This window comes from Umbelopsis ramanniana (genome assembly GCF_025399195.1).
Source record: "Umbelopsis ramanniana AG unplaced genomic scaffold K450scaffold_7, whole genome shotgun sequence".
NCBI classification, from domain to species: domain Eukaryota; kingdom Fungi; phylum Mucoromycota; class Umbelopsidomycetes; order Umbelopsidales; family Umbelopsidaceae; genus Umbelopsis; species Umbelopsis ramanniana.
Genome location: NW_026252093.1, coordinates 293,629 through 309,178, shown reverse-complemented (window position 1 = coordinate 309,178; position 15,550 = coordinate 293,629). Strand labels below are relative to the sequence as shown.

The window sequence follows — 15,550 nt, the reverse complement described above, 5'->3', positions numbered from 1 at the left end:
TCCCTGTATGTGGCAGTCTCTGGCTACAAGATAGGATACATGGAAGAGATTATGAGCGAACTGCAGTAATGATGGATTAACGAGCTTTTAGAATAACCATCTTCAGTAGAACTATGCTACAATGAATAGTCAAAGGCGAACAACTTTGAGTATTCAGTAAATGTCCTGTATATTAAAAATTGTGAAATGTCCACACCACTGCAGATATGGTCAGACTTGTTTCTATGATATTTTCTACACATGAAAACATTTGGTCAGAGCCTCAGATTTTTCGATGATGAGATGAAAATGGACGCATCATTTAACCGCAATGAACGATATTTCATTCACTGGGCAGACTTACTGTGAAGTGAATTCAGCGTGTCAGGTACGATATCAACTTTTGGAACTGAGTCACAATTGATTTTAAAGTGAGCAACTACTAGAACCCCATCGCAAAGGTATTACCAGTAACAAGACTTATTTCCGTAGCATAACTTATCGAGCAGAGAGATTGTTCGCATACTATAATCTCAATCCATATCATTATCCTTTTTTAATTAAAATTTGAAGCTTACATGTAAATGCAATGTTTTCTGCTTCCTTGGTGACGACGGGCACATCTGGCCGCACGTGAAAGCAGATACGGCACGTGTGAGGTCTGGGGTAGGGAAGAGCCTTTCTGGTTACCTGTTATAGTAACACCCCAAAAAGCAAATCACATTCATTTTTTTTTTCTTTGCAGTTCGCTTCAACTTTTCAAGAGTACGATTCTTTTAGTCCATGTCCGGCATGTTGACATCCGAGTTTATACCAAAAGCTCAACTAGAAAATCTCAAGCTCTATAAATATGCTGCCGTCGACAAGTCGTTCACGTCGAAGTACATTCTGTCGCATTACTGGAGCTGGGCTATAGAACTGTTTCCTCTATGGATGGCGTAAGTGAATGCAAAACGCTTGGTGTAATTTGCGTCAAAATATGTATTGAACTATGGGATATCAGACCCAATCTGATTACTTTGACAGGTCTCATGTTCATGGTCAGCAACGTCATTTTAGCAGCTATTTTTGTGCCTGGCATGGATGAAGAAGGAGGCCCACGTTGGGTATATGTCAGCTTTGCCATTGGCCTATGGCTATACTCTACTTTTGACAATGTAGATGGAAAGCAGGCCAGACGGACAGGTTCGTCATCGCCATTGGGTGAGCTGTTCGACCATGGATGTGATGCTCTCAATTGTTCATTCGCCGCGGTTCTTCAAGCAACTACCTTGGGTTTGGGCCATTCCCATATGAGCGTCTTGCTATATGGAGTTGCTGCTATTGGATTCTATCTTTCTACTGCCGAGGAATATCACACGGGCGTGCTTTATTTGGGTTACGTGAATGCGCCCACCGAGGGCGTGATCCTCAGCTGCGTTGTAATGATTGTCACCGGATTATACGGTATGTCCCAAATTTTTGTTTTAGGAAGGTGTTCCCAGGAACGGGAAAATTTACCCAGAAATTAACGGATCTGCTACTGAAACTAGGTCCATCGATTTGGCACATACCTCTCGAACAATCTATTGTCAAACAATGGGTACCTAGTTTTGTACCTAGTGGTATGCGCGTCGCTGATATGATCGTATGGCAAATTGTTATTTTGTTTATCTTCACACATGTGCCTGTTTGGTTAGTGATTGGCTTATTATTGAAAACTGACTCTTTGCTGAAGCTAACTGACCTTCTTTATCAGCTACTATGCTATGTACAAAGCTTGCAAGGCCAAGAACAAGCCATTTCTGAGCGCTGTTATTGTTGAAAGTCTTCCAATTGCCATCTACTCCATCAGTGGATATTTCTGGGTTATGTCGCCGTATTCGACTTTATTGTCAGAAAAGCATTTCATTTTATTTGCCATCACAACTGGTATTGTGTTTGGGCGAATCGCTTCCAAGATTATCTTGGCTCACTTGGTTAAGGTCGGGTTCCCCATGTTCACCGTTATGCTGCTTCCATTAATAGGTGGTGCTATCATTGCTAACGCTCCGGTTCTGTTTGACACGTAAGTTTGTGGTGGCCGGTGGCTAAGATTGACATGCTGCTGTAAGAACTGGAGCTTCATACTAAAAGTTGCATATCATTTCCCACTTTCACCAATCCAGAGAGCCGATTTTTACGCCTGAATCAGAATACCTGTATCTTTGTGCCTACTTCGTTTTTGCTCTGGTTGCTTATACGCATTGGGCACTGGTTGTCATCAGAAGCTTTTGCTCATTTTTGGGTATCAACTGCCTGACCATTCCTTACGGCAAAAATGCTGCAAACGGCAAACCGAAGGCAGCGTAAGGAGACATCCTTATATACCAAAAACTTCCATTGACATCACGCAATTCGTGTATCATGATTTACCAGATTGATCTTATATACTGCTAAATACACAAGCGCATATTGCAGCTGATTATAAAGCGATATTGGGAAAAAATAAACCTTCATAGAATGAAATAGTCATCGATGCTTATGGAGAGCATGGCATGCCTGTGAAACCAGCCACCAGGTTCCACAGCCGTTTGCCAAATGGTGATCTCATGTGAGCAATGGAAAATGGTTATTTTGAAATCTACAGGGCTACTTTCACTCCTTTTCGCTCTATCCACAGAGTACTCCAAAAAGGAATTATGCCTACAAAAGTCTCTGGTCTCTATGAGTATCCCATTACATATCTTGGTTATCTATTAGGTTATCTATCAATCTGCCTTGATAGCGTGGAGTTTTTTTTTCACGCACTTCTCTGTCGATGTCTTGGTTTCATAGCTCCCAACATTTTTCAGTATGCTCCATCGTGTCCAGCTACGCCTACTCGACCTAGTGTAATTCTGATTACAGGTGCCTCAGCAGGTAAGAAACCATGGGGTTTGAATCACTGTGAACGCGAAACTGAAGGACTATTATCAGGCATCGGCCGGGACATGGCATTGGACATGGCCAAGAGAGGTTACACGGTTGTAGCGGGTGTGAGAAAATCTCAAGATGGAGCGGCTATTGAGGGCGCATTCTACGAATGGAAAAGCCAACAACAGCCTCCATCTAAGACAAACGGAAAGCTTTTCCCGGTGACGCTGGATATTACAAACAGCACTCACATCGAAAACGCTGCGCAGACAGTGTACAGGCATTGCTCCTCCAATAACCTTCCATTCGTTGCCCTTATCAACAATGCTGGTTACGCCGCACATGGCCCATTCGAATTACTTAACATGAAAACCATTGTTCAAAACTATGAAACAAATGTCTTTGGTACACTTGCTCTTACAAAGAAACTCATCCCATTACTCCGATCGAAGGCTACTAATGGTTGTGGAAGAGTTATCAATTTGGGCAGTATGGCGGGCAAAAATGCCATATTGCCTCAGCTTGGATCGTATGCCAGCACCAAAGCTGCTATTCGATTAATGACGCAAACTTTACAATTGGAATTATTTGGGCTGGGGATTTTTGTTTCTCTTGTTGAGCCAGGTAAGGCGAGGTTGAAGGCTGTAATATGTACACTGTTTGTTATGACCTTTTCTCATCCTGTTTATTTTCTCAGGAACTGTTGCGTCAAGAGGGGTAGCCATGCTAAACACCGAAGGCGCATTTTCACTTACCGGGCCAGATTTTGAAGCACCAACTATTTTGGATGATGGTAACCTGTACACGCAAGCTCAAATCCTCGAATTTTATAACAGCCAGGGCGGTCTTCACAGCAAGCAATACGACACTAGTGCTTCAGCTCAACCATCTTGGGTAGTCACTAATCAGATCGTTCATGCTATCGAGAGTAACTATCCTTTCACAGAATATCTTGCTGGTTTTGACGCCAAGATGGGCGGTATTATCATGAGGGTGTTCGGCCCAAATATTATCAAGGTCGCATTCAAAGGCGTCACTGTCCCAAAAAAACCAGACTCCCAGCACGATGGAGTTAAGAAAAATAAATAAATGTTGGTAATGTATACGGTTTTACGACACGTTAGTTGGCGACGTACGCATGTGAAGGTTTCATGATAAGTCATCATGGTCAGTCGATCGTATGCCCTACCGAACATTGAGATGTAGAAAAAAATATACCATGAAGTATTGGTATTATTATAATACTTTTCAACATGCAAATGTTGAATAGCTAAGCGCACTGTGAGATTATCTACTATCGTTAGCATTTACGTTTACGTTATATACATCTTTTCCCTAATCGTTATTGTCGCGAAATAATAGTAGAAGGGAATTAACACAAGGACCGAGGATATTGATTTGCCTGTGGAAAAGCTCATTGTTGGTCACCGCCCGATATGTCTAACGAAGACGGTTGCTGTGGTGGATCGGTGGAGATGACAATTGGCTGTGCTGGGGTCTCTGGCGCATCTGAGCTGGCCACCGTCTCATTGTTCCCAGGAAGCCCACCATTTGTATCCTTCATTGCAGGTGAAATTCTTGAACGACTATGTGACGGCAGTACCAAATTACCAGACTCTGGGGCTCTATTTGAGTTTGCTGATGGCTCAGTTAGTCTGCTTTGTCTACGTTCTTGTAAATTGACGTGAGACCTTTCTTCATCCTGAATACGACGAGCTTTGAGCATATATTGTATCAGTTTGACCATAAAAGCAAGCTAAAAATTTGAAAAATAATTAGTTTGAGAATTCGAATCTGCTTGAGTGACTACTGATATACTTGCGTTCACGATGTTCAATAATAATGACACGAAAATGGAGACAGCCGCAATTTTTATAAAGTAGTTTTCGCAGTCTTCTGCAATATCCTGCTCGCTTTGTCCATTACTGCCCACATAACCAGTAACTCTGCTATCGCTGGAGCATTGAGCAAGGTACTGGCTTTTGCGCACAACTAGCAGGCAGGTGTTGACGACGGACATGGCTATTAACAGCAGAGTAGACAGACAGGACAGCATTCTGGCGGAAACAAACCGTAAGCAAGTTGCAAGCATTTCCGGTAGGCACTAAGCTTCCAAAAACCAAATCATACGAACATGTAGTAAGATATCCATTTGATATCTATCTATCAAAGGATTAGATAACAGTTAAGTTTGATGTCGATTATAGCATGGTACTCACCCTTAATATAGCCCATAATCCGAATAATGCGATTGCAGCGAGGCAAATGTAGAAAGAACCTGAGATACAATGCTGATATTAAGAACATCACATTGACTTGATTTAGCGGAGCATAGCAAACTACCTGCAATGATGACTGTCGCAGTCAATGATATACCGACTAGTATATATTTGTGTTAGTCGGTGCCTAATCTACAGTTGGTTGGCAAAGGCACTCACATATTATATGTACAAAACTAAGCACGCCAAACAAGGCTCCAAAGACCTGTGGGTCATAGTTTTGTTACTTAGCCTAATGCGACAGGTACATACACGATATAACAACGTACAAAGAACCACATGGTAATAAGGACCACCCCTGGCCCAAGCGGTAAGCAGAAGCAACAGCTGTCGCTCAGCAAACTAGACCACTTCATAATAGGACATAGAGTAAAGATATAAAAGTTTATTATTGCGCGCGGTGTCATGCTTGAGGTTTAATGTTCAAAAAGAAATCGCCGATGTAACACCCAATAAGCACAGAGAGATTTTTCGATCCGTTACGGCTGAATGTCGGAGGATTGTGACTACTTGCATCGACATCAGTCTGATTTTACCTGGCTTGAAAGGTGCCTCTCGAAAGACTCAAGGGGTATTTCGTTTTGCCCATCATAGGATTCGGAAAAGGCAACGTACATATCGGGTCTAACAAGAATAATGCCAGCTCGATTGTCTTCAATGCCAAGTAGCTCAGCCAGTCTACCCCTGGTATCGCACCAAAATCCGTTTGTTCCATCAGCATTGTTGCGAGCATATTGTGGAACTCTATATCGGCCAATGTAGTTCTTGCTTTCTACCACAATTGGTCTTACAAACCTCTTGTAGGTCTGGAGAAGATTCCAAAATCCAGCAGAAGCGTCGTCGTCACCAGCGTGATTCCAAACGAGCAAAGCAATGTACCTATCTGTCTTCTTAAATATGCTCTTGATCGTTTGCGGTGGCAAGTTCACAATGTCCTTGGGATTGAGGGTGCATGAGTCTGGCATGTATTTTCCTGGTTCAATGATGCTTGAAGCACTTTTCTCAGCCAATAACGCGGAGCTTGTAGGGATAGTGATCCAGAGTTGTTGGATCGTAAATCCAACCTTATCGTGAATAGAGGGTATGGTCAAAGCCATTGGAAGCACTAGCGAGCGCATGAAGGCTATCCATGAGAGTGATATTAGATAAACAGTTGCTGAAATTTGTCGTTGAAATAGTGTATGAGCTTACATGAAAATATGGTACGTTGGAATACACTTCTTCCCATTCTTCCAGTGCCATTGATGGTCGTATCAATAATTGGATACCTCTGTTGTGAGACAATTAAATCAGATTTCAAGCCATTGTTTATATCACATAAGACATTCGTTACACTAACCTCTTCATAATAGGAGTCCAAGAGCACTTCCGGGTTCTCTGCCGTATTCTTTAGGACTGACGAAATCTTCCATGCCAAGTTATTTGCTATCACGTAAAAGGAAATATTTAAACACCGATACTGCCGTAGCATGCATTGTTCATCGTTCATATACGTACCATCCTGAAAACCGAGGTTCAATCCTTGGCCACCAGCTGGTGAATGACAATGTGCTGCATCTATAGGTAGATCGAATTAGATGCGTTATTTCAATATTGATAAGCAAATGCTAGAATCACATTTCAGCTATCTCTTACCTCCCATAACAAAGCATCTTCCTCGTCGGAAACCGTTAGCTCTTCGTTCGTTGATACCAAACTTTGCTATCCATTGTGGGTTAACAGCTTTCATATTGAAATATCCACAACGCTGATCTATCAAAGTTTGAAGTTCTTCCAATGTAGGGGGAGCGTCGTTTTTAATGCCTTGAGAGACTTTGCCTTCATTGTCCTTGGTCTCGCTTAAAGCACCAAGACTAACAACCATACGGGTGATAATCTTTTCTCCAGAGTTATCGGGTATCGGAATTAATATAAGCGCGCCGTTTTTGGAATCAATGAAGTTGAAGTAGCGGAAATCAGGTAGCTTGTCTCCAGTAAAAGTGACATCGGCTAGCACAGATGGCGAATTGATGACCACGCCGTCAAAATTCCATCCCGGGGTCCCTTTGCGTACAGTAGAATGTACACCATCCGCACCTATAAGGAACTTTGCTTTTACTTCCTCAATGTTATCCGTGTCATCCCCATGTTGGAGTTTGGCTACCACGTGGTCGCTCTCTTGGACGTAAGATATCAATTTGACTGGTCGCTCAACTTTCTTGGACAATCTTTTATGCAGTATCTCTTCTATTCTCCACTGAGGTAAAGTTGTCATATGATGAAAAGTACTATCCAGGCCGCTCATTTCCACCTCTGTAAGCTGGGTATACAGAATAAGGATCAATACGCATTATGACCAAAATGTGTGGCACCAACACTTACCTGTTTGGTATCAGAGTGTAATCTTATGCCGCGAGAGAGTAAAGCACGGCTTAAGATTTCGCGAGCTATATCTCTGTCCTCCATGACTTCCAAAGTTCGGGCTGTCAGAAGCAGTGCTCGGCTTTGACCAAGTCTGGCTTCAATCGGTTCGCTATCGATAATTCGATAAGTATGTCCGAACTGCTCCATTAGGTTTGCGAAGAAAGATCCTACAGGTCCGGCACCACAAATGAGTACTTCTAGCATATTGTAGCGTTAAATGGGTTTGGTTCAAGTGTCAAAAGATTGAGTGTTTTGTAAGTGAAGAGAAAAGCTGGATCCAAATATATTTATACCCTATACGGCACAATTGCACGGACGAATGATCAGCCGTGACGGCTTAACTTTCACCTGAGCATGGATAAATTTGTCCGAGATGGGACGTCTTCCCTTCTCACTCTGGTAAAGCACGTATGATGTCTCTGCTGTTGGAAAAACATTTTAGTGACATTCACGTTAAGGTTTCTTGCGATCGAAAGGAGTGCGAAAATGAATTATTACGATCTATGACGGATCTATCATGGTATTATGGCTTAAGTTCACGGAACCCGTCCAGGCTCAATTTCTGCACAACATATTGAATTTTCTGTGGTCATTAAGTTATTTATTATTTTAAATTTTATATCTATTTGGTGGTCTTTTCATCTAAATCTATTAGTCGCTTTAAACCAAGTATCCATTGACCATGGTCGTCGTACGCCTTTGTCATGAGCTTAACATGCATATCCAAGGCTTCTGTGAAATCGCCCTTTTCCATAGCTAAATGGCCAGAAAATACGAAATTACTCGATTATGCCATATCGTGACTACCTCCATCAAACAGTACTGAAAAAATCTAATTACCTTGACAAAGCTGGCATAATTGATGAAGTACGTCGCTGTTGAGTTCATGGTCGTCAACCTTTTGCAACAATTGGGTCATTCGTCGATCCGTATCGTCAATCATGCGCTTCTGCATGCCTGTCTGAGGTCAAGTATTAGTACCATGGAATCACATTAAATCCCAAATTATAGAGCAGAATCAAACCTTAAATTGAGCTTTACAGCGCTCTACTGTCTCTACTATGACCTTATGGACTACTTTAGAGTCGACATCGACGTCAACTTCTTCTGATGCTTTGAAAATCTATCTGTCAATTAGCTACCGGCTGCAGAAACACATCAAAACTTAAGAGACTTTTGATTACCTTGTTTGGAGGATCATTCTATGGAGATGTAGGATTGGTGTTAACAAATTGATCGATGATGGTCCACTGTTGGTTTGAATCTCATCACAAAGTACACGTAGATACAAACCCAGTGATTTTCAATGGTAGCAGTTCTGAAATCTCGACCAGTGAAGACTGAAAACTGCTCTACTGGCGACTGCTTATCTGCAGATGGAGGAGGTGTAGTCTTGACGGTCATGGCGAGAAGTGACAGTCAGGGCTTCGTTACCAATTTTATTGGGGGCGGAGTGAGACCAAAATGTGGATTGTCTTCCATTCTTGCTCATTTTAAGAGGTTCGGTGCCAAACAAAGCAAATGTCTTAAATCCTGCTTTCCTACAGATATCCAATAAATATCCTAGTTCACCGACCACGGCGACTGATTGAGATAAAATAGATACCAGACACCGCACTCTGCTCTCAATGCATGTTAAACGGTAAATCCATAGCGAAAGTGTAAAATTCCATTGCTGGGGCAACATCCTTCAGCACAAACATTCTCAATTCGTGCTTACCGCAGAAACAAAGTTCTTCCATCAAAGACGTCCAAATTACACTTCCTCATATCTATCACCAGCATTCCTGCGATTTCTTTTTTGTTATAAACTAAACTGTATCAGTTTAATAGCATGAGCTTGGAACAGCTTTTTAACTCATAGATTTGGAAAGTACTGCTTTACAAAAAAAATAGAATCGTACTGTACATAGCGGTTAGCGACAGTAACAAGCGCTAGAGAACAAAAAAGCAAATGGGAAGGGGGTGTGGGTTATGTTGAAATGATAGACAAATAATGACTGATTAATGAACAGGGGAATTGACTTGTTAAAGTGAAGTGGGTTGATGAGCTATAAATATTAGAGGTATGGAGAAGGTGAACAAATTCGATAATCGAATCGAGAGAGCTTATGCTTTCAAGGCGGCAGCCTCCCGTTCGCGACCTCCAGCAAAGTTGTACACGATAGCCTCGTAACAGAAGAACATAATGGCAGCATTTGGCACCACTCTCATCAAATGCGCCGTCATACCACCATACAGCGCACCAGCACCTTCTTCTTTGATGATGAGAGTGAGTGACTGCCACAGTCCAGTATACTTAAGAACACCATTCTCAGCGGGCTGTCGTAACCGGGTTCGAATAACCTCATGAGGATAAGTAAGACCGGCCGCCACAAATTTGGATGCAGCAGCAGCAGCGAGGTTGCCAATCCAATCTAAATGGTAATATCGGCAGTTTAGTCATTTAGTCCGTGGTGGGATTGCGCGTTCAGTTACGGAATACATACCTTGCACACTCTTAGCATGCGCAGCACTATCTGTTTTCTGACCAGCTGCATTTAGCCTTTCTGCCTTGGCTTCAATCTGTCGCTTCTTCAAGTGCTCATAAATGACCCATTGGATAGTTCCCTCCGCAACACCTACATCAAATAAAGTAAGAGATACGTTAATGACCACATTCTTTTAATTTCTAGTATCGCGCTACATTCGGGTTCAAACCTACCTAGATATGAAGCACTCATACCCTTGTACAAACCCTTGATGCCTTCTTCCTTTAAAATTTGTAGGGTGCAGTCAAAGCTGTTCTTGTAAAGCTTTTGTCCAACCGCTTGTAACTGTAATCGAGTTTTAACGACCCATATAGGATTTGTCGCAGTTGCAGTGACAACACCAGCCGAGGCTGCTGATATAAGATGAACAACTGGGGATTCATGTCCATTGTTCAATTCCGTGTAGAAGCTCTTGCTGTTGCCGTAGGTGAAAAACGCAATGGCCCTGTATACAATGGTGAATGAGCCGCTGATATACAGCCAAACTTTAATTAGATATTGAGATTGTTCCTACCTTGCAGGAACCACGCCAACCAAGTTTGGTCCCAGTCCCTTGAATAATGCCCTAGCGCCCTCTACTTGCTTAATACGACTGTATAAAAGTGTAAACGATGATATCAACAAGACAATGGCTTTGCAAAACACTAGGCTCAGCAAAATACTTACACTAGCAATCTTCCAGTATCTGCGAAATGGCCAAGTAACGATGATGCCCCCTTGGTAATAGTTGGTGTACCCAAATTGCTTCTACTGCGCTGCTGATAGTATGTTGACTACCATGGGGAATTTCGCACGATCAATTATCTGTTTGTACTCCACTTCAGGGGTAGGTTGGGAGTTGATGTCAACCACTGAACTTACCTGTAGTCTTGTTTTAACAACATCCAAAGGTGACGTACAGATAGCACCAAGCATTCCGCCAACTCTGTATGGTTGAAAAGGAGTTAACACTGTGGTGCGGACATTGTTAGCAACAATTCTCGCAGAAGCTAATTGATCTTACCCGCCAGCTACAAAGTGAACATACGAGCGTGAGTCACCCAGAATATTGGTCTTTCGAACAGTTTTTGAATCTATCTGAACAGGCGATAAAACGGAGGTAACTTCTACTGCCTTTTGTCCGTTCATGAGGGCTGACATGCTCTTCTAGACGCTAATTACAATTAGCAAGTTGCACTTTTTTTTTTTTTTCAGAAAGGGCAACGGTTTAAGAAATCGAGGTTTCCGAAGACAGTCACAAATCCCGAAAAAATGTGTCATGGCTTCCAATGTGCTCAAGACTTGCCCTATCAGAAGTTTAAAAGATATATGTGCTGTATATTCGATCGTTTGGGTGACAAGAAGCTATGGACATTGTTCATAATTTGATAAAGTTGCATTTTTTTTTATAAACTAAGAAAAAGGTAGTTATACAGTGACTTTGAAAGACGCATGATTCTTTACTTGGTGAGAATGACCACTCTTGGACTTGCTGCGATAAATATGAGCCATAGTATTCATTGTAGTAAAGATTGTGCATGATCAAACATTAAGACTTCTGAACAGGTGGTTTTTTCTCTAGACGATAACTAAATGATGCTTGAATAAGCCACAAACCAACATTGTGACTTCAGCAGAGCTTGCACCTGCAAAAGCTCAATTATAGCTCTTCATACTTATCATATCGAAGCGAGTCTTTGCAGTCAGGATTGTGCATAGCACGCACTTTTTGCAAGGACTTACGTGCTCACCCATCAATAATCCGCACACAGCCAACCGTCTAAAGCACTATAAAAGCTTTATATTTTTATTACTTTTGTAGCAGATGACATAGTCTACCAATTGTGTCCTTTAAATCAAAGTCTCGTAGGCAACGGGAGTGATAGTCTCGGGGAAGTTAGCCTTGGTGGAAACATGACGAGCCTCACGGGGTTGAACGGGAAGTCTCTTCAAGACAACTTGGACTGTACAGTGAGCAAAGATATTAGCAAATGCACTGCATTATTAGCAATTGCAAAAAATATGTGATTTTAGGTACTTACCACCAGCCTCAGTGGCCTCCTTGCGCTTGCGAGCGTTCTCCTTAACGCGGTCAAGGAACTCTTGACGGCACTTGGAGTGCTTAACGTGCTCAACACGGATGTTGACGCGCTTCTCCATATAACGGTTGCCAACACGCTTGTAGACGATGACACCGACGGCAGACTTGGTAACGTTGTAGACGATACCAGTGCGACTGGAAGAAGGCAAGAATGAGAAGATGCTATGACAATTGATCTTCATAATACTAGGATACTTACCCATGGTAGAATTTGTGGGGCATACCCTTTTGGACAGCAGCGTTGGCCTTGATGTCAACGATGTCACCAACCTTGTAGGTCTTGAGGTAGGTGGAGAGAGGGATAGAACCATGCTCGCGGAACTTGCGCGAGAACATGTGGCGGGTGCGAGCACGAACTAAGAAACGAGAGAAGAATTGGTCAACCAACGTTCAATACTCAGACACAGGTGCTGAATTGCTGTTGTCAGCTCTTTAAACGGAATTAATACATACTACCGTAAGAGTGAGGCATTTTCTGTAGATGAAAGAAATGTAAAATAAGGTTCGGTTAGTCAATGCTATCCAGAGAAATGAAAAAAATTGAAACGAAATTTTTTGACGATGGCTTGTGCAATGAGTTTTTCTTGGAAGAGCTTTCCTCCTGAAAATCATTGTGCGATTTCGAGTTGATGTAAAACGATGAGAGCCTATGGAGAACTCTGGCGTAGTATAGTATACCAGAACTCTTCATATGCCATCTTCGTAGTGCTTCGTAGTGCTTCATTCAACATGGGGCAGAGATCGATTTGGACGGACATGAAGTAACAACAAAGAATCTCGATAGACTCCATTTGAAAGTTCGTTGGTTGTTTCGATAAATCTTGAACATTTCCGGTTCAATGTGAAGTATAGTCGCAGAAAAGTCGATACCATTCACAAATATAAAGCATTCCGTCAATACATACTCTACGAGTCTGACCACGAAAGAAAGAGAAGGACCTTATCACCACTGGCAAGTTGATTGGCAATTAAACACCCAGAAAAAAAATTTTCGTGGCTGGCGATGGATGCATGCGTCATCGCATTCAAAACTTGATTATACCGCTACAAAGACCGCCAAAAAAAATTTTTTTTAAGTGTTTGAACTGTAGAAAATTTTGGGTCCTTCTTTTTCCAGGTCTATTCAAAATGGCAGGTGCCCCCAGAAAGTGTTAGTACCTTTCTTATACCATTAGCAACTGGAAAGTTGACATTCATCGACAATTACATATACTTAATGATTATTCGACTTGCGATCTACAGACTCTAAGACCTCCAAGGTTCCAAAGCGTCCTTTTGAGTCCGAACGTATCGATGCTGAACTTAAGCTCATCGGTGAGTTCGGTCTCAAGAACAAGCGTGAGGTCTGGCGTGTCGGTTACACCCTCTCCAAGATTCGTCGTGCTGCTCGTGAGCTTCTTAAGCTCGACGAGAAGGACCCCCGTCGTCTTTTCGAGGGTAACGCTCTCATTCGTCGTCTTGTCCGTATTGGTGTGCTCGATGAGTCCCGTATGAAGCTCGATTACGTCTTGGGTCTTAAGATTGAAGATTTCTTGGAGCGTCGTCTCCAGACCCAGGTCTTCAAGCTCGGTCTTGCCAAGTCCATTCACCACGCTCGTGTCCTCATCCGTCAGCGTCACATCCGTGTTGGCAAGCAAATCGTCAACATCCCCTCTTTCATTGTTCGTTTGGTACGTATCAAGTTATATATATATATATGATTCAATCATGATACAAAACTTATCATGTCGCACTATTTTACAGGACTCCCAAAAGCACATTGACTTCGCTTTGACCTCCCCCTATGGTGGTGGCCGTGCTGGTCGTGTCAAGAGAAAGAGAGCCAAGTCTTCCGGTGGTGACAACGAGGAGGAGGAAGATGAAGAGTAAATTCTTTCCCTGGCACTGAATGCAATTAAGCTAGCTAAAAGTTAAAGAGTCTTGCACTTTTTTTGTTCCAAAATAAAACAAAAGCGAATCTTTGAATTTCTGCTGTACCAAGAAAGTCACCATGTGTCATTGATGTGTATTGATCGCAGTACAACAAATTAACGCGAGATGGGTTAACAAAGCAGTGAAGGCGTTTTCAAGTTGTCCTGCACACTTGCTCTGAACAATCAAACTTAAAACATTTGCCACGTTAATAGTCACATTCCCATTGTCTTAAGATAGGCGTTACATGTCATAAAAACTCAAATGGCAGCCCAAAATACCAATGTATACACTCGGAATCCCTTTTCGTCTGAAGCAAATGACAGCCAACTCTTTGTGATCGTCAAACCTTTGTATTGGGTCGCTATGGATTTGTATAGAAAGGTTGCTCGAATTCAAATCAGGTAGCTGCAAAAGCAGATACAAGTACAGTGTATTGTTGCAACAATCAAGCATAAATCAGTACAATTTATGACAAGAAATTGTGTTTCTGAGGTTGATTGTGGTTTTTACGTCTACATACACATTTATTGCCGTCAGCCATTTCAGAGAACTGCTACTCTTTTTTGCGTCAGATTCCCAAATATGGGTCAGAAGCGTGACCGAAATTTCTGGGCTTTTCAAGCGGCGAAAAGCTATTTGATGCCCATGTCATGTCTCTCGCGAAAGTACTTTTGCCGCTTTCTCAGTTTGCTTTCAAAATGTCGGATAATGCCTACATGTCAATGCTCAACAATCCCAGTATCAATCCTCCAGTTGGACAGAGTAATGTGCAACTAGAAAGGGTGTCACCGAGCAAGTTTTCAGAACCCATTGGTACTAAAGCTGCGGCCGCCAAGCAAAGATTGGAACAAGTCACCCAAGATCTAGTATACATTAGCGAATCAGACGAACCATTTACTTTCTTCAATATCCCCTGGAAAGAGAGCAACTTCCCCTCACTGGATCAATTTATCACTTTAGTGAATGAGGATGTGAACACTCAGTCGCATGACGAGGAGCAGTCTACCAGAACTTCAACTAGCATGGAACAATTCTTTGAGCCATTGACCGGCGGAGACGATCCATACAATCAAGCGGCAGAGTATGTACAGCTTCAAGATACTTTTGTTGAGCTGTTTGGTCATCGTGTCCAAGTGTATTCCTTTGGTTCTTCAGAGATCAAGGTTTACATCGCAGGTAATTGCGAAGACGGACTAGTTGGAGTTAAGACAGCCAAGGTCGAGACATAAACCTGTTGTATGATAGAAGAAATTTGTATAATAAACTGAAAGAGCGCCATTCGCTCAACATTTACGACATTGTCACATTGACTGAATACACTGCTTGCCACATAATGAACTAGAAGAATATTTCTTTCATCATATATACAATAAGGTAGGAGCAGAATTCAGACGAAATAGCACTAATAAAATTACATATTTTTCAGAGAGTAGCCGTTGGTCCAAGTGACCACGAGCCGTCTTTATTGATTGTTCTTCATTTCATTCTAC

General features: G+C 42.2%; 10 protein-coding genes across 10 annotated transcripts; 3 read left to right on the top strand and 7 right to left on the bottom strand.

The window, feature by feature from the left end:
* Nucleotides 1–723: 723 nt before the first annotated feature.
* On the top strand, nt 724–2,472 carry K450DRAFT_225565 (uncharacterized protein). Its single transcript, XM_051586398.1, has 5 exons — nt 724–917; nt 983–1,425; nt 1,512–1,653; nt 1,718–2,026; nt 2,127–2,472. The coding sequence occupies exons 1-5, from the start codon at nt 763–765 to the stop codon at nt 2,308–2,310; spliced, it is 1,233 nt and encodes a 410-aa protein (XP_051447942.1). The 5' UTR covers nt 724–762; the 3' UTR covers nt 2,311–2,472.
* A 437-nt stretch (nt 2,473–2,909) lies between these two features.
* K450DRAFT_225563 (uncharacterized protein) lies at nt 2,910–3,208 on the bottom strand (the record flags this gene model as incomplete). The annotated part of the gene is made up of 1 exon (XM_051586397.1): nt 2,910–3,208. Exon 1 carries the CDS (start codon nt 3,195–3,197, stop codon nt 2,913–2,915), a length of 285 nt encoding a protein of 94 aa, XP_051447941.1. The 5' UTR covers nt 3,198–3,208.
* Nucleotides 3,209–4,054: 846 nt separating this feature from the next.
* Nucleotides 4,055–5,487, bottom strand: K450DRAFT_225552 (uncharacterized protein). The gene is made up of 7 exons (XM_051586396.1): nt 5,402–5,487; nt 5,292–5,337; nt 5,197–5,232; nt 5,073–5,131; nt 4,988–5,016; nt 4,676–4,910; nt 4,055–4,609 (listed from the first exon to the last, which is right to left on the bottom strand). The coding sequence occupies exons 1-7, from the start codon at nt 5,411–5,413 to the stop codon at nt 4,268–4,270; spliced, it is 759 nt and encodes a 252-aa protein (XP_051447940.1). The 5' UTR covers nt 5,414–5,487; the 3' UTR covers nt 4,055–4,267.
* Nucleotides 5,488–5,497: 10 nt separating this feature from the next.
* Nucleotides 5,498–7,779, bottom strand: K450DRAFT_225548 (uncharacterized protein). The gene is made up of 6 exons (XM_051586395.1): nt 7,494–7,779; nt 6,768–7,431; nt 6,630–6,689; nt 6,472–6,557; nt 6,324–6,402; nt 5,498–6,255 (listed from the first exon to the last, which is right to left on the bottom strand). Exons 1-6 carry the CDS (start codon nt 7,737–7,739, stop codon nt 5,654–5,656), a joined length of 1,737 nt encoding a protein of 578 aa, XP_051447939.1. The 5' UTR covers nt 7,740–7,779; the 3' UTR covers nt 5,498–5,653.
* Nucleotides 7,780–8,114: 335 nt separating this feature from the next.
* Nucleotides 8,115–8,507, bottom strand: K450DRAFT_225547 (uncharacterized protein). The gene is made up of 2 exons (XM_051586394.1): nt 8,376–8,507; nt 8,115–8,291 (listed from the first exon to the last, which is right to left on the bottom strand). The coding sequence occupies exons 1-2, from the start codon at nt 8,488–8,490 to the stop codon at nt 8,158–8,160; spliced, it is 249 nt and encodes an 82-aa protein (XP_051447938.1). The 5' UTR covers nt 8,491–8,507; the 3' UTR covers nt 8,115–8,157.
* An 821-nt stretch (nt 8,508–9,328) lies between these two features.
* K450DRAFT_225536 (uncharacterized protein) lies at nt 9,329–11,235 on the bottom strand. The gene is made up of 6 exons (XM_051586393.1): nt 10,928–11,235; nt 10,733–10,839; nt 10,581–10,658; nt 10,240–10,511; nt 10,025–10,156; nt 9,329–9,952 (listed from the first exon to the last, which is right to left on the bottom strand). Exons 1-6 carry the CDS (start codon nt 10,979–10,981, stop codon nt 9,645–9,647), a joined length of 951 nt encoding a protein of 316 aa, XP_051447937.1. The 5' UTR covers nt 10,982–11,235; the 3' UTR covers nt 9,329–9,644.
* Nucleotides 11,236–11,824: 589 nt separating this feature from the next.
* On the bottom strand, nt 11,825–13,096 carry K450DRAFT_225519 (uncharacterized protein). The gene is made up of 5 exons (XM_051586391.1): nt 13,052–13,096; nt 12,600–12,621; nt 12,346–12,502; nt 12,088–12,281; nt 11,825–12,009 (listed from the first exon to the last, which is right to left on the bottom strand). Exons 2-5 carry the CDS (start codon nt 12,616–12,618, stop codon nt 11,897–11,899), a joined length of 483 nt encoding a protein of 160 aa, XP_051447935.1. The 5' UTR covers nt 12,619–12,621; nt 13,052–13,096; the 3' UTR covers nt 11,825–11,896.
* Nucleotides 12,594–13,065, bottom strand: K450DRAFT_225525 (uncharacterized protein). Its single transcript, XM_051586392.1, has one exon. It carries the CDS (start codon nt 12,868–12,870, stop codon nt 12,655–12,657), a length of 216 nt encoding a protein of 71 aa, XP_051447936.1. The 5' UTR covers nt 12,871–13,065; the 3' UTR covers nt 12,594–12,654.
* Nucleotides 13,097–13,235: 139 nt separating the features above from the next.
* K450DRAFT_225513 (uncharacterized protein) lies at nt 13,236–14,144 on the top strand. The gene is made up of 3 exons (XM_051586390.1): nt 13,236–13,296; nt 13,389–13,816; nt 13,890–14,144. The coding sequence occupies exons 1-3, from the start codon at nt 13,275–13,277 to the stop codon at nt 14,013–14,015; spliced, it is 576 nt and encodes a 191-aa protein (XP_051447934.1). The 5' UTR covers nt 13,236–13,274; the 3' UTR covers nt 14,016–14,144.
* A 574-nt stretch (nt 14,145–14,718) lies between these two features.
* Nucleotides 14,719–15,366, top strand: K450DRAFT_225510 (uncharacterized protein). The gene has a single exon (XM_051586389.1). It carries the CDS (start codon nt 14,759–14,761, stop codon nt 15,287–15,289), a length of 531 nt encoding a protein of 176 aa, XP_051447933.1. The 5' UTR covers nt 14,719–14,758; the 3' UTR covers nt 15,290–15,366.
* The last annotated feature ends 184 nt before the right edge of the window (nt 15,367–15,550 follow it).